The sequence below is a fragment of the Lagenorhynchus albirostris genome, chromosome 14, assembly GCF_949774975.1.
Source record: "Lagenorhynchus albirostris chromosome 14, mLagAlb1.1, whole genome shotgun sequence".
Lineage (NCBI taxonomy): Eukaryota > Metazoa > Chordata > Mammalia > Artiodactyla > Delphinidae > Lagenorhynchus > Lagenorhynchus albirostris.
This window is the reverse complement of record NC_083108.1, coordinates 78,962,158-78,977,798: the sequence shown is the minus strand read 5'-3', so window position 1 is coordinate 78,977,798 and position 15,641 is coordinate 78,962,158. Positions and strand designations below refer to the sequence as shown.

The window sequence follows — 15,641 nt, the reverse complement described above, 5'->3', positions numbered from 1 at the left end:
TTCAACAGCACCGTTGAGGCAGAGCCATTCACAACAATCCAGATTCTGGGAAACTTCACAGAGCAAACAATTTAGTTTCTTCAGCAGATAAAAAAGGGGAACAGATGTTGAAAAGGGAACCTATAGAGTGAACGGGACTTAAAAGATGCATTAGCCAAAAATAGTATTTGGACCTTATTCAGATCCCTGTTTGAACAAAGAAATTTTCTGGAAAAAAAATATTTGAGACAGTCAGTGAAAAATGAATTCTGACTGGAGAGTTGATGATATTAAGGCATCATAGTTAACTGTTGTTTAAGTGTGATAATGGTATTGTTGTGGGTGTTTTTAAGTCTTTGTTTTTAGACATAAATGAAATGTTTATAAATAAAATGATGTGGTGTTTGGGATTTACTTTAGCAAAATCCAGGGCAGTGGGGGTGGGGAGGGCAGAGGGTGAAATAGGATTGGCCATGCTTTGACGATTGTTGAAGCTGAGTGGTAGAAACCTGTAGGTTCATTATATTCTTCTGTCTAGTTTTGTCTGTCTTTGAAATTTTCCGAGATGAAAACTTAAAAGGCACGTAGAAAGAAGCCCAGCGGTGGGTTTGCTAGTACTATGGGGACATCTTAGCTTCGTGGTCCTCAATACCCGAGGCTTTCTGGCAGCATGTCGCTCTCAGCCAGGGTGCCAGAATCTTCTGAGAAAGGCAGTTGCAATAGGGGAATTGGTCATCCATTCACTCACAAGAGCCTCTCCTAGGCCAGGTACTGCGCCAGGTGTTAGTGGCAATAGAAGGTTGTGATTTTTCCAGAGAAGGATCAGCATCCAGAGAATTTCTAGTTTAACCCTCCGTGACCTCAAGCAGTAATCCCTGGAAATGGTATTTTCTCTTCTTTTGGAGAGTCTCAGCTCTAAGCCAGTATTTCCCAATTTTTGTTTTGGTTTTACAGTGAAAGGTAACCAGAAACATTTAATTAAACAGAATGGCTGCTAAGTCCAAACAGTGATGTGTAGGCCTGATTGCCTGTGGGCATTTTCTAGTGGGCAGCCAAGTTCTCACTGGGTTCTGCTCCAGTGACTGGGGATAGCTGGATAGATTTTGCCCATTATGTCAATTATATTCTCAGTTTTTAAAACAGAATTATTCATTCTAGAATCTCTACACCAATAAACTTCGCCAGGTTGTCCTCAAGTTGCCTATCAGGAAGCCCTTTGACAGTTTCCAAGATCCTGTGAGCCGCTGGCTTGGCCTCAAGCTTGTCTTGGCCTCAGAGGCAAAACACGCCAGTGTTTGCCACCACATGGAAAAACAGATGTGCTGTCCTTCCAGGCCTCTGTTCCTCTGATCTTGATTGTGCTCTCCCTTCCCTCCTACCTGGAAAGCCAGCAGACATTCTGAGGAAGTGCCTTAGTTTTCTTACGTAAAAACAGTGAAGTCAGTTTTTTAAAGAATAGGATAAAATCATTTGATTAGGGAAACAAAAAACTCAACTCTCTGAACACAAGTATTATTTCTGCGCATTTGTCTTCTTAATTAGCTGTTAAAGTCTTTTTTTTTTTTTTTTAAACAGTTGAGATACTTGGTATCACCCTGGGAAAGGGAGTTTTGGAGAAGAACAATGTGTTTCAAAGGCATTCTCTCTGTGATGTCATCACAGGAGATTTGGGCTCATCCTTAGGTTGGCAGAGGGACAACAGTGACCAGAGCCTGGGGGCTGATTTACTGTCTGTACCAGCTGACCTCAAGTATCACTTTCCTTCATTAAGAAGTGGTTACTGAAGTTTAGGTTTCTTGTAGATGGCTGCTGAAATTGTAGAAAGGAAAAAGTGCTGGTGGCTGCAATTTAGGAAGACGTCAGTCATGGATGTGGTCTTTTCTGCTGGGATTACATTTGGGAAAATATATCGGAAGTGATAGTTTTAAATCAACCCAAGCTCATACAAGTGACCTTCAAAGAGACAAAGCAGTACTCTGAGAGCAAGATCCTACTAAGGAAATGAAAATTAAGAAAACACTTTGTACCCTCTGTTAGAAAAAAAAATCGAGCATTGGTTCAAGGTGGCGGAGAAGAAGGACGCACGCTCACTCCCTCTTGTGAGAGCACCGAAATCACAACTAACTGCTGAACAATCATCGATAGGAAGACATTGGAACTCACCAAAAAAGATACCCCACATCCAAAGACAAAGGAGAAGCTGAAGTGAGATGGTAGGAGGGGTGCAATCACAAAAAAATCAAATCCCATAACTGCTGGGTGGGTGACTCACAAACCGGAGAACACTTATACCACAGAAGTCCACCCACTGGAGTGAAGGTTCTGAGCCCCACGTCAGGCTACCCAACCTGGGGGTCTGGCAACGGAAGGAGGAATTCCCAGAGAGTCAGACTTTGAAGGCTAGCGGGATTTGATTGCAGGACTTCGACAGGACTGGGGGAAACAGAGACTGCACTCTTGGAGGGCACACACAAAGTAGTGTGCGCATCAGGACCCAGGGGGAAGGAGCAGTGACCCCATAGGAGACTGAACCAGACCTACCTGCTAGGGTTGGAGGGTCTCCTGCAGAGGCGGGGGGCGGCTGTGGCTCACCATGGGGACAAGGACACTGGCAGCAGCAGTTCTGGGAAATACTCCTTGGCTGAGCCCTCCCAAGTCCGCCCTTAGCCCCACCAAAGTGCCTGTAGGCGCCAGTGCTGGGTCACCTCAGGCCAAACAACCAACAGGGAAGGAACTCAGCCCCACCCATCGGCAGACAACAGGATTAAAGTTTTACTGAGCTCTGCCCACTAGAGCAACACCCAGCTCTACCCGCCACCACTCTCTCCCATCAGGAAGCTGGCAGAAGCCTCTTAGACAGCCTCATCCACCAGAGGGCAGACAGCAGAAGCAAGAAGAACTATAATTCTGCAGCCTGTGGAACAAAAACCACATTCACAGAAAAATAGACAAAGTGAAAAGGCAGAGGACTATGTACCAGGTGAAGGAATAAGATAAAACCCCAGAAAAACAACTAAATGAAGTGGAGACAGGCAACCTTCCAGAAAAAGAATTCAGAATAATGATAGTGAAGATGATACAGGACCTTGGAAAAAGAATGGAGGCAAAGAGCAAGAAGATGTGAGAAATGTTCAACAAAGACCCAGAAGAATTAAAGAACAAACAAACAGAGATGAACAATACAATAACTGAAATGAAAAATACGCTAGAAGGGATCAATAGCAGAATAACTGAGGCAGAAGAACAGATAAGTGACCTGGAAGATGGAATGGTGGAATTCACTGTCATGGAACAGAATAAAGAAAAAAGAATGCAAAGAAATGAAGGCAGCCTAAGAGACCTCTGGAACAACATTAAACACCAACATTCACATTATAGGGGTCCCAGAAGGAGAAGAGAGGGAGAAAGGACCCTAGAAAATATTTGAAGAGATTATAGTCAAAACCTTCCTAACATGGGAAAGGAAATAGCCACCAAGTCCAGGAAGCACAGAGAGTCCCAGGCAGGATAAACCCAAGGAGAAACACGCCAAGACACATAGTAATCAAATTGACAAAAATTAAAGACAAAGAAAAATTATTAAAAGCAACAAGAGAAAAATGACAAATAACATACAAGGGAACTCCCATTAGGTTAACCATTGATTTCTCAGCAGAAACTCTACAAGCCAGAAGGGAGTGACACAATATATTTAAAGTGATGAAAGGGAAGAACCTACAACCAGGGTTACTCTACCTGGCAAGGATCTCATTCAGATTCAATGGAGAAATCAAAAGCTCTACAGACAAGCAAAAGCTAAGAGAATTCAGCACCACCAAACCAGCTCTACAACAAATGCTAAAGGAACTTCTCTAAGTGGGAAACATAAGAGAAGAAAAGGACCTACAAAAACAAACCCAAAACAATTAAGAGAATGGTAACAGGAACATACATATCGATAATTACCTTAAATGTGAATGGATTAAATGCTCCAACTAAAAGACACAGGCTCGCTGAATGGATACAAAAACAAGACCCATATCTATGCTGTCTATAAGAGACCCACTTCAGACCTAGGGACACATACAGACTGAAAGTGAGGGAATGGAAAAAGATATTCCATGCAAATGAAATGAAAAGAAAGCTGGAGTAGCAATACTCATATCAGACAAAATAGACTTTAAAATAAAGAATGTTACAAGAGACAAGGAAGGACACTACATAGTGATCAAGGGATCAATCCAAGAAGATATAACAATTATAAATACATATGCACCCAACATAGGAGCACATCAATATGTAAGGCAACTGCTAACAGCTATAAAAGAGGAAATCGACAGTAACACAATAATAGTGGGGGACTTTAACACCTCACTTACACCAATGGACAGATCATCCAGACAGAAAATTAATAAGGAAACACAAGCTTTAAATGACACAAAGACCAGATAGATTTAATTGATATTTATAGAACATTCCACCTAAAAGTGGCAGAATACACTTTCTTCTCAAGTGCACACGGAACATTCTCCAGGATAGATCACATCTTGGGTCACAAATCAAGCCTCGGTAAATTAAGAAAATTGAAATCATATCAAGCACCTTTTCTGACTACAATGCTATGAGATTAAAAATCAATTACAGGGGGAAAAACGTAGAAAACACAAACACATGGAGGCTGAACAGTATGTTACTAAATAACCAAGAGATCACTGAAGAAATCAAAGGGGAAATAAAAAAACACCTAGAGACAAATGACAATGAAAAGATGACAATCCAAATCCTGTGGGATGCAGCAAAAGCAGTTCTAAGAGGGAATTTTATAGCAATAAAATCCTAACTCAAGAAACAAGAAAAATGTCAAATAATCTAATCTTACACCTAAAGGAACTAGAGAAAGAAGAACAAACAAAACCCAAAGTTAGCAGAAGGAAAGAAATCATAAAGCTGAGAGCAGAAATAAATGAAATGGAAACAAAACAATAGAAAAAAATCATTATGAATAACAATGAATGTTAAGGAGGGGATATCTTTCCCTTCGATGAGACCTGTACAGTCTGAGTTAAGAGGGGAAAATGTAGCCTAGCCCACTCATGCTCAGTGGCCCTCGCTGTAAGTCTGTGACTCAGGGAAGGGGGTTACCTGATTCCCAACTGGTCCCCCAGGGCCTGGGTCCATAGCCAGTACCCAGAAGGTGCCAAGCAAAGACTTGCTGAAGTCCAGTGGGCTGCATTCTCTGCTGTGTAGCAGATGGATCTGGTTCCCAACTTGTAAGGAATAGCATAATATCTTTAAAACCAAAGCTGCATGAGAATGGTTCTTTTGAGGACTAGCCCTTGACCATTGGCAGGAGCCAGAAGTAAAATAGGCCTCGGCAAAGATCCATTTATTGATACAAAGCAAATGAGGAAAACAGTCTCTTTAGAACATGGAAATGCTAAAAACAATCCAGGTGAGCTGACTGAAAAATCCCACTATAAAAAGGCAATGTTCACATTGCCTAAGGAGACACATGGATGGATCCCAGATATACTGAGTGAAAGAAGCCACACTGAAAAGAATATGACATATGTATTTGTGTGACGTTCTGGAAAAGACAAACTACAGGAACATAGATCAGTGTTGTTCCCCAGGGGCAAGGGGAAAGGTCTGACTACAGAGGGACCCCATGGAAGTTTGGGGATGATGGGAATATGTGTACTGACCTTGATGGTGGCAGTGGTTGCCTGGCTAAGCTCACGGAACTGTACACTTTCTAAAGAGGATGTATGTACGCTACATCTTAATTTAAATTTTTTCAAAAATCTTTTCTTAAAAAAGTCTTGATATGTGTATTAAGCAAAGAAAAAAACAGAGCATGAGTAGAGTGACTTCTGTGATGCTGATGACAGTGTTGATCTAGACAAAATGGTGCCCAGGAACTAGCCATTAATCCAGTCCCCTGTGACTATTATTATGAATTTCATGGCTTCCTATAGCCCAAGGTGACAGCAGAAGTGATTTGGGGAATTCCCAATTTAATTTCGCTTCTTTAGGAAAAGAAGAGATAAAGAGCAGGGAGCAGGCCAACTGAGTCCAACTTCTGCTCCCAGCCCACTGATGTAAGCTTGGGCATGTCTCCTCCTTAAAACCTGGATCCTTGTCTGTAAAGTGGGGATTAAAACAGTTGTGTAGCTCCAGGAATTCAATTAGCTATAATAATGCATGTCAAGCACTTAGCGCTGAGTCTGGTGCAGGTCAAGTGCTCAGCAAGTGGTAGTAGCGGCTGATGGAACAATACTGTCACATGTTAGCATCACTATTAAGGGTTATTTGGGGCGTACTCACTGGTTTTCTTTGCCTCTGCTTAGGGCATGCAAGCTCGGCTACTGGGGAACAAACTGGAAAGCTGACTGAATTTACGTCTAACCTGGCGTGGGATTTTGCAGTCAAAGAAGGGTTCCGGGTTTTCAAGGAGATGCCAGCCAGCAAACCGTTAACAAGGTCCCAACACACACGGGCCAGGCCACAGTCCCTGCCGAGGACCCCAGGCATGAGGAGTTATGTCACCTCGACAGACTCTTCCCCAGCTCATATCTCAAAGGGAGCTCTGGTCTTCTCTCCAGAAGGCCTTTCCCCACCAGTCAGGGAGCTGTATCAATGGCTGAAGCAGGTTATGGAGCGGCACGTGTACCCCGCTGAGCCAGAGCTGCAGCATCACCAGACCTCAGCCGAGAAGTGGACCCCTTCCCCACTGCTCGAAGATCTCAAGGTAAAGCAGCGTTTCGAGATGTGGGGAGACCTCGTTAGCAAGGCCCAACCTCAGCTCGTACGCCGGCCACATCTGTTCCCTCCCAGTCAGTGAAGAGATGGGGGGGCCGAGTTGAATGATCTCCGCTTTCCACCATCATTAGAAAGAGCCAGCTCTAGATCACTCAGTTTCACTTCATTTCTCTTTCTGTGTGACCGCGTCTCGGCCTCATACTCAGCCAGGCAGAGGAATGCCGTGTCTGTGGTTTATAACTCTGAGGCAGGTGGGCTCATTTTATGCATATCTGAATCTCGTAAATTTGAAACAAAATGATATAAATTGCATCAATTAAATAAGGCTCTCTTTAAAGAGTCCCTAACATCAAAGTTAAAGGGCCAGTATAAACTGTGTTTATGCTCTTGACACACAGTGACACCACTTTAGCTGATAACAGAAATACCTGCTGTTCTTTTTCAGGATTAGTCTTGGCTTGCGTTAGTTCTTAAGTTATTTGAGGTCTTCAGGAGCACATATTCTGCCTGTGATGCAACCATCACCTACTTTAAAAAGAAATAGCGTTCTCTCTTTTTTCCTAGTTACAAACCTATCGCAAAGTAACCAGAGCTCAAACATGGCAAGAGTAGAAAGAGTTCATGACATAGAAAGAGTTCATGACGTAGAAAGAGTTCATGACATAGAAAGAGTTCATGACATAGAAAGAGTTCTCTAGAATTCCCTGCCCTCTGAGCTAATCAATGTCAACAATTTGGTTTATTAGCCTCCCAGCTCTGTTCTCCTATAACATATTAATATATATTATTATTATTCCTATTGTAATGAAATTGTTTTATACATTTGAATCTCCAACTTGCTTATGTTATTTGATGATGTATCACCTTCCCACATCAGCTCCTGGAGATGGACCCCCGGGAGGACCACACTGCAGGTGCACCATAATTTGTCTACCCTGCCCCTGGCTGAAGGACACTGTGGGGATCTCAGTCTAGGTCACTCTGGGTCACTTAAGCAGCAGAGTTAGCAGCTAGCTGCTAACATGGACAGGGAGGCTGAAGAGCCACCTGAAGGAGACAGTAGAAGCCAAGGGAAGGCTGGCTGCAGGGAGCGTGGCCAAGGCTGTCACTAGGGCAGCAACCGGGAGGTCTCTGCTGGATGCTTCCTCAGGACTCCAGGATTGAGGTGGGAATTTTCAGCCAGTCGGGTGTAGGTCCCATGCTCGTGCCTTGATGCCACCAAAATTTATACAGTGAGAGAGCACCCCAGAATAAGAAGGTGTTGGGGGACTTCCCTGGCGGTCCAGTGGTTAAGACTTTGCCTTCCAATGCAGGGGGTGTGAGTTCGATCCCTGGTCAGGGAGCTAGGATCCAACATGCCTCCTGACCAAAAACCAAAACATAAAGAAAACACCAGAAGCAATATTGTAACAAATTCAATAAAGACTTTAAGAATGGTCCACATCAAAAAAATCTTAAAAAAAAAAAAAAAAAGTGGTTTGGATCCTGTGCAAGGAAGGTACATTGAATGCTCTTACATGCTTCTGTGTCCATTTATTGTTTCTACAGCATCATTTATTTGAAGTAAAAATACTGGTCTAAGAATGAGGCCATTTTGAGTTTCAATAAATATTGCCAAATTTTCATCAGAAAGGTGCTTATTGATCTGTGCTCCCATTGTTACTGCGTGAAATGCCCTATCCCCCACCTACTGGCCTGCACACTTAATCCTCGCCTGTATGATGTACCTATGGAGTGCACAGAAGCATCGGAAAAGCAGACACTCATGTCGCAAACATCTCTAGTCTCTAAAATGAATGCATAGGAAAAACCTAGATTAGGGTACATTCTACTTGTGGTCATACCTAAATGGGAATCATAAGGACAACTAAGATTTTTGGGGAGTGTGGTGAAATTATGTCTCGTGACTTTTATCCAAAGTGTCATTACTACCCATAAATGAGAAGTATTTGACTTTTACACAGCACCTCACAAATCCTGTGAGGTAAGCATTAAGAACCTCAATTTAAAGATAAGGAATTGAATTTGTCCAGGGACACAGCTAGAAATAATAGCACCTGGACTCAATCCAGATCTTCTGGGCCCAAATCTGTGGGTTTTTCCCCTCCCACAAGGAGATGATTATATTTATTCCCTTATTCTTTCTCCTCTCAGAACTCCCTTGCTTCCCTTCCTACTTTTCCCTTCCCTTCCTGATTCATTTGTTCCAGTTAATCTGTCCTTCTTTTCTCCTTGGTTGCTGCACTCTGAGCTAATTAGCCTAACACAGCAATGAGTGTATGTGCTGATTCTAGAAGTACATGTCCTAGAGCCCAGGCCCAATGTAATGGAAAAGTCAGCCAGCTGGTCACCTCCCAGTGCGAAGACTATCCATCATCACTAATATTTAGTACAGCCCCCAGCTTCTGAGTCCAGCACTTTATATTCTGTGTGTTACCTCATTTCATCTCCCCAGCCACCCAGTGAGGTGGGTGTTGTGGGCACTGGTTGGCTGCCTAGAGACTCTTCCCCTTTCTTTGGGTAGCAGCACCCCAGTTTCATTTGGGGGCCTCCCTCCCCACCTTTGGACACAGTCTGGCAGAGCTGTCAGTCCAGGTGCCAACCCAACCCCCCCGGCCAGGAAGTGGGCATGTTGAGCCAGCTAGGCCAGCCGGGCTGGCCCTTCCTGCAACTGAAAGAGTAAACGGTGTTTTCAAGAGAGAAAACAGCTGGCCTCACTCATTGCACAGTAGGAGTGCAGAGTGTCTGTCCTAAGCTGTGCTGCCTGGGCTACTGTCCATTTCTGAGCCTCCTCTAATCTGAGCTCCTGATAACCTTCCCATGCGGTTCCTTTTTCCCATCAGTTAGTCACCATCCACTCCTACTGCTCACTCAGTAGCCGTGACTGATAGCGAGGGTGGTGACATCCCGTTTCACGGGTGAGGAAACTGCCACGTGGAGCTCTCCAGTATCTTGCCCAAGGTCTCCCAGCAGCTGTGGTGGGGCAGGGTCTGAACCAAGCAGTGTGACTCAGGGCCTGGGCTCCCGACCCCCAAGCTAGACTTCCTAGTTTCCATGTTGGGAGCTACGTTCAGAAACCCAGAGTTACTTTCCCAGGAACAAAGTTGTGCCTCATAAAGGAAGCTGGATCAGGGGATGTCCTTAGGCACCTCATCAGAGCAGCTGAGGCTGCCGCCAACTGTCCTAGGCTGGTTCCCCGCAGGTTCGCTAAAGGACCCTTCACTCTCTTGTGCTCATGGAGTGAGTTCTAAGCTGCATCGTGGCGACAGTAGTGATGCTAACAGTGATGGAGGTGGTGTACGTAGGGCGCCTGGGATGCGGGTACCAGGGAAGTGAACTGATTGCCACGGTCACTGTTAGGACTGGGCTGTCTCCAGGCGCCCTCATATTCTCCTCCCACAGATCTGCAGGGTTTGTATCCAGCCCGATGGTTTGGACTGGCCTCGTTATTTTCCGCGGGACAAAATAAAATGAAATCACCATCTGTGGATCCCTGACTTCTTTTTCCTGTGATAGGAGAAAGCCAAGGCCGAAGGACTTTGGAACGTTTTTCTACCGGTGGAGACTGATCCCGAGAAAAAATACGGAGCAGGGCTGACCAACGAAGAGTACGCACATTTGTGTGAGGTCATGGGCACATCTCTGTACGCTCCTGAGGTACCTTCTTTAATGTCCTTCTCAGTGTGGGAGGAAATCCTCGTCTTCCACACGAGTGCAGCCACCCTCCTGGGCCGATGGGGTTCCCTGCAGCTGGACTGGACCCAGGAGCACTGATGCAAACTCAGACTTCTTATGGGGGAGGACACTGTGGGCAGGTGGCTGGAGCCACAGCAAGAAAGCAGCCTGGGGTGGGCATCTACTCGGGAAGTTAGGGCCCAGGTGAGCACAGCCTGGCTGGCTTCCATGGGCCCCAGCCCACCAGCTCCAGTCTCCTTTCTGTCCCCCAAGGAGCTCCGTGGTTGAGCTTCAGGGGCTCTGAGCTGCTATATTCAGAATGTCATGGGTCTTTGCATTTCCTTGGGGAGAGGAAGGACTTTCACGAGGGTGTCAGAGGGCCTGTGACTTGGAAGGAGCCCGGGTCCATGCTTCTGGGGTGTTTGAAGTTTTGAATATGGATGTGGGAGTCACCCTTCTGCTTTTTCTCCTTTCCAGATCTTTAACTGTTCTGCTCCAGACACAGGGAACGTGGAGCTTCTGGTGCGATACGGCACCGAGGAGCAGAAGGCCCGCTGGCTGATTCCGTTGCTGGAGGGAAAGGCCCGCTCCTGTTTTGCTATGACCGAGCCCCAGGTACCTTGCTTGGGTCACCCACAGGTACCCCTTCTCATCAGGCCAGACCCTCGCGCGAGCCCACCTGCACTCTGCCATCAGGGACTGCAGGACCAGCTGTAATCAGAATGTGCTGTCGTTCAGGTTGCCTCCTCAGATGCCACCAACGTTGAGTCTTCCATCCAAGAGGAGGATGGCTTCTATGTCATAAATGGTCACAAGTGGTGGATCTCAGGTATTTGGCCTGAAATTCATTTTTCAATCACACTTATGTGGGTCTGCATTGATAAGCATGTCTTCTCTGCCCGGCTGTTGTCTGAGAAACTGTGGGAGGGACTGGCTTCATTTCCATTTGATGCAAAGGAGATTCTGTGTCTGTTCTCAGAAAAGGCAGCAAACCCTGGGGGAACCAGAGATTCTACGTGGGTTACCAGGTGACCCCACGTGACAGTTCCAGGAACCTCTGCTTCACTCCCCTGTCTTGGTTCTGCTGTGGGCATCTCCCTTTGGAAAGGCAGGAGGTCACTTCCTTGGTGGCTTCTCCGTGCTGTGAGGTCAGGTGTGCCTCAGCAGAAGGGCTGGTCATAATCCTGTTGTTCACCAGGCGTTAACTCTGCAGGGCTCTCCATATGTGCTGAGTCCGCACCCCTCCCCGGAAGGTCCGTGTTATTATCCCCATGTTACAGAGAAGGAAACTAGGATGGAGAAGTGACTTGAGTCACTTGCCTAAGGTACTTGCCCCCCACTAGCAAGTAGGGAACCCAGAGTTCAAGGCTGGCCTGATTCTGAAGCCTGTGTCCAAAGCCATCATGTTTCCACTGCCTGTGGGAACAAAGCAGAACAGGCTGCCAGTAATAAAGTAGCAGTTTTCAGCTTCTTGTCTCCAAACTATATTTTCAACTTGACTTGGTGCTTTAAAAAAAAAACTGCTCTTAGGATGTTGGATTCCTTCCTCACTGGGACAGAAACCAATTGCTTTTACTGCTGGTCAAGGGCCTGCACGTCCTCATCTGATCATGTGAAGTCTTAAAGGGCCCTCTCTCTTCACTGGCTTCAGCTTCCCTGGGCCAGGACGGCGTGTGTAAGGAAATCTGATGGCCCTCGCGTCAGATGATGGGGTCTCTCTCTTTTCCTGGCAGGCATCCTGGATCCTCGCTGCCAACTCTGCGTGTTTATGGGAAAAACAGACCCACATGCCCCATGCCACCAGCAGCAGTCCATGCTCTTGGTTCCCATGGATACCCCGGGGATAAAAATCATCCGGCCTCTGACGGTATATGGGCTGGAGGACGCACCAGGTTGGTCCCCCAGGAGCAGCTCGCCTCTCTGTGTGGGTCTGGGTCTGGGCCTGGGGAAAAGGCTTTGGGCAGCACTTCCACTGCAGGAAGTAACACCTGTAAGGGTATGATGACATTTGGAAGGCCATGTGCTCCTGCATTTCAATTCCATCCATGAGTATCAACCATGCAGGCAAATTTCAGACAGGCATTTATCCCTTTATTTTTTTTCTCTTCCATCCTTAGAAGATAAACCAGACTCTGTGAGGTAAGGAGGCCACAGAGGACAGAGCAGGAGGCAGGAAGTGCCCTCCAGACCTTCTCTTCTAGACCCCAGGGTGGACAGCCGACCTCCAGGCCTGGAAGTCCTCTCACAGGGGCTCTTTCCCTCTGCTGATGATGTTCACGTTCTGCCTTGGGTGTTTCTGTAGGATCACTACATTGTTAGAGTCACATACCGCTAAGGAGATTCAGCTTAAGTTAGAGTCATGTTTTATAAAAGGAATGCCGGACTATTCATTTGATATTATAAATCAGTGATTTATTTCCCATCTTTAATAGACTCCTTCCTTCCCTCCCTGTTCAACATGTTCGACCATGTTCCAGTTAGAAGGCTACAAAAGGGCAGGAGATGAGATAAACTCATTGCCAGCAGATGAGATAAACACATCTGAGGAAAACAAGTTAGGCAGATGGCTCAGGGGTACCCTTTGGGTCTTTCAGGTGGCCATGGCGAAGTCCTGTTTGAGCAGGTGTGCGTGCCCAAGGAGAACATGGTCCTGGGCCCTGGCAGGGGCTTCGAGATTGCCCAGGGCCAACTGGGTCCTGGCAGGATCCATCACTGCATGTGGCTGATCGGGTACTCCGAGAGAGCGCTGGCTCTCATGAAGGCCCGAGTGAGTACTTCCCTTTGCGACTGTCTCTGTACCAGAACAACCCATCTGGTTTCCTATCAAACTTCAAATCCTAACTGTTTTCTGAGAGCAGACTTAGCAGGTGAAGCAAGGTGATGTTCTTTACAAGAAGCTGTGTCCCTGTCTTTGCTTTGCATCTGCTACTTTGCTAAAGTTTCAAATTCAGAGCAGAATGGGCCTCACTCTGTCGAGGTGACCAGAAGGAAAAGGCCAGGCTCTGTAGCAGCAGTGGGCAAGGTTCCAAGGTCCACAGGGTCATGGTCTACTGATGACCATTCCTGCTACCAGGTCATCTTTAAAAATCAGATACCAGGGAGAACCTAGGGTTCCAGCGTTCAGCCCTGCGCCATCCTCCTCCCCAAGCACATCCAAAACTTTATTCTTCTTTGACCCCCTCAAAGGTTGCAAGCCCACACAAAAGAAAGCTGTTGCTGGCTGTGGTAATTCAGATTGGTGATATCAGTTTCACAAAGATGAAGCAAACCCCTGAGCCTCCAAAATATCTCACACTGTCCAAAGAACAGAGATGGTCCAGTGTGCACAGATTACTGAGCAAACCTGAGATTGAAGCTTTTAGTTGAGGCTGACTAGTTTTTTGGGTTTTGGGTTTTTTGTTTTTGTTTTTTTTTTTAAAGAAAATGCTCCTTTCTTAAGAGCTCAGGTATAGTCTCCAGTCCCATCCTGCAGAGCAGTTTGACTGTACGTGTCAGAAGTCTTAGAAGGTACCATAGTATTGACGTGGCCATTCCACTCATAGGACTGGGTCTCAAGAGAGTAATTAGATTTAATACTAGGAGGTTCACCACAGCCATGACTATAATACGTTGGAAACAACCTATAAGGCTACCAGCTGGGGCCTGGTCAGATAATCCTGGTTATGGGCATGCAGTGAAATTCCAAAATGATGCTGTAGAAATCTATTTCTTGATATATAGAGAGATACTCTTAATGAAAAAAAAAAGGCAGGCTACAAATCATTATAAAGAGTATGACTCCATATTTTTGTAAAAACTGCATATGTATGTTTATGCATACAAAAAGGTATCCACCAAATATTAAGTGTGACTAGATGATGGAATACCAGGTGTTTATGTTTTTTCTCTTTTTTTTTGGTCTGAAAATGGATACATTTTCTGCCATGAGTAATATTATTTGTGTCATTAACTGTTTTTAGTTTAAAAAAAGGGGGGGGGGGTGGGGGATAGGTCCCTTATAAGTTTTTCTGATTGCTTGTAACTTTCAAAGACTGTAGAATCCCCACTGCAATAACAGTTGCCTGAGGGGGGGTCTGGCACCCAGACTTTGCTCCTGAGGGCACCCCAGGACATGAAGCAGGCCCTGCTGTCAGCAGAGGGCGCCCTCCCCTGCCTGTGTGAGGTGCCCACAGTCACTGCCTAGTTCCCAGAGTAGCCCTGGGCCAGAGGCAGCTCAGATCAAGCACTGTCCCTGCCTGGAAGCCGAGCCTGCCCAGAAGGAGTGGAATGGATGGAGTAAAGGGATTCCTGGAGGTAATTTGTGCAGCCACCACGTTGACTAGCTCCACGGTGCCCACGAACGTTGTCTGCTTCTGGCTTTTCTCCCTGGGAGTTTCCAGTGGCTGGAGAGCTGGCAAAGTGGCACCTGAACTGCACAGTCCCGCTTCTGCCCCCCTTCCCCTCCAGCCCTCTCCTGTGTGCTTCCACCCACCTCCTCTGCAGGGCACAGCCCCGTGCCTCCCATCCTGTCTCCTGTGTCCACAGGCGAAGTCCCGCATGGCCTTCGGGAAGCCCCTGGTAGAGCAGGGCACGGTCCTGGCAGACATTGCCCAGTCCCGAGTGGAGATCGAGCAGGCCCGGCTGCTGGTGCTGAAAGCTGCCCATGTCATGGACGTGGCGGGAAATAAGGTAGAGGGCCGAGGGGCCTCACAGAGGTCCTGAGGTCGCAGTGAGGGACGCAGGCCCGGGAATCTCTAGATGCTGACTCTTCCCTCCCGACTCAGCAAACCATGGAGAAAGCACTTGGCTCCTTGACATAAATAAGTTTGCTTCAACTCTCCTTGGGACTACTTGGGCAGCTTTTCAAAAATGGAAAACGTACAATAAAAGAGGACTGAACTTTCTGTCTTACTGACCCAGTGACCTTCTGGGTTCAAGACAGTGGACCTGACAGGGCCCCAGGGCCCCAGCCTGAGCTACAGCCCCACCCGGACTTCCGGGCGTCCAGCAAACTAAGAGTAAGCCATGGAGTTAGCCAGAGGAGAAGCTTTATTTTCAAGTGTGACATTATTCTTTAAATGGCTCTTTTTGAGGGCCTCTAACAGCCAGGTACAATGCCATGCTGACCCCTGCCTTCTCCATCTCTCCATGGGGCCTCCACCCCTTAGCCGAGAGGCCTCGGAAGCAGTGGGTTGACCCAGGCTCAAGTTCCCTGTTTCTTGGCAATCTAGTGCCGGGTATGAGGGCTCTCGGGGGCTTCGATTAAA

The 15,641-nt window shown here is 46.6% G+C and overlaps 1 protein-coding gene across 3 annotated transcripts in view; it reads left to right on the top strand.

Moving 5' to 3' along the window:
• The window catches only part of ACAD10 (acyl-CoA dehydrogenase family member 10), a 47,535-nt gene that overhangs the window by 30,573 nt on the left and 1,321 nt on the right, over positions 1–15,641 (top strand). For 2 of the 3 annotated variants that reach the window (XM_060120973.1, XM_060120972.1), the window contains exons 13-19: positions 6,309–6,709; positions 10,237–10,377; positions 10,873–11,010; positions 11,134–11,224; positions 12,129–12,287; positions 12,990–13,162; positions 14,920–15,063. In XM_060120973.1, the coding sequence (XP_059976956.1) occupies positions 6,309–6,709; positions 10,237–10,377; positions 10,873–11,010; positions 11,134–11,224; positions 12,129–12,287; positions 12,990–13,162; positions 14,920–15,063 (1,247 nt within the window). The remainder of the gene's footprint in view (positions 1–6,308; positions 6,710–10,236; positions 10,378–10,872; positions 11,011–11,133; positions 11,225–12,128; positions 12,288–12,989; positions 13,163–14,919; positions 15,064–15,641) is intronic. The other variant, XM_060120974.1, reaches the window with a different exon arrangement.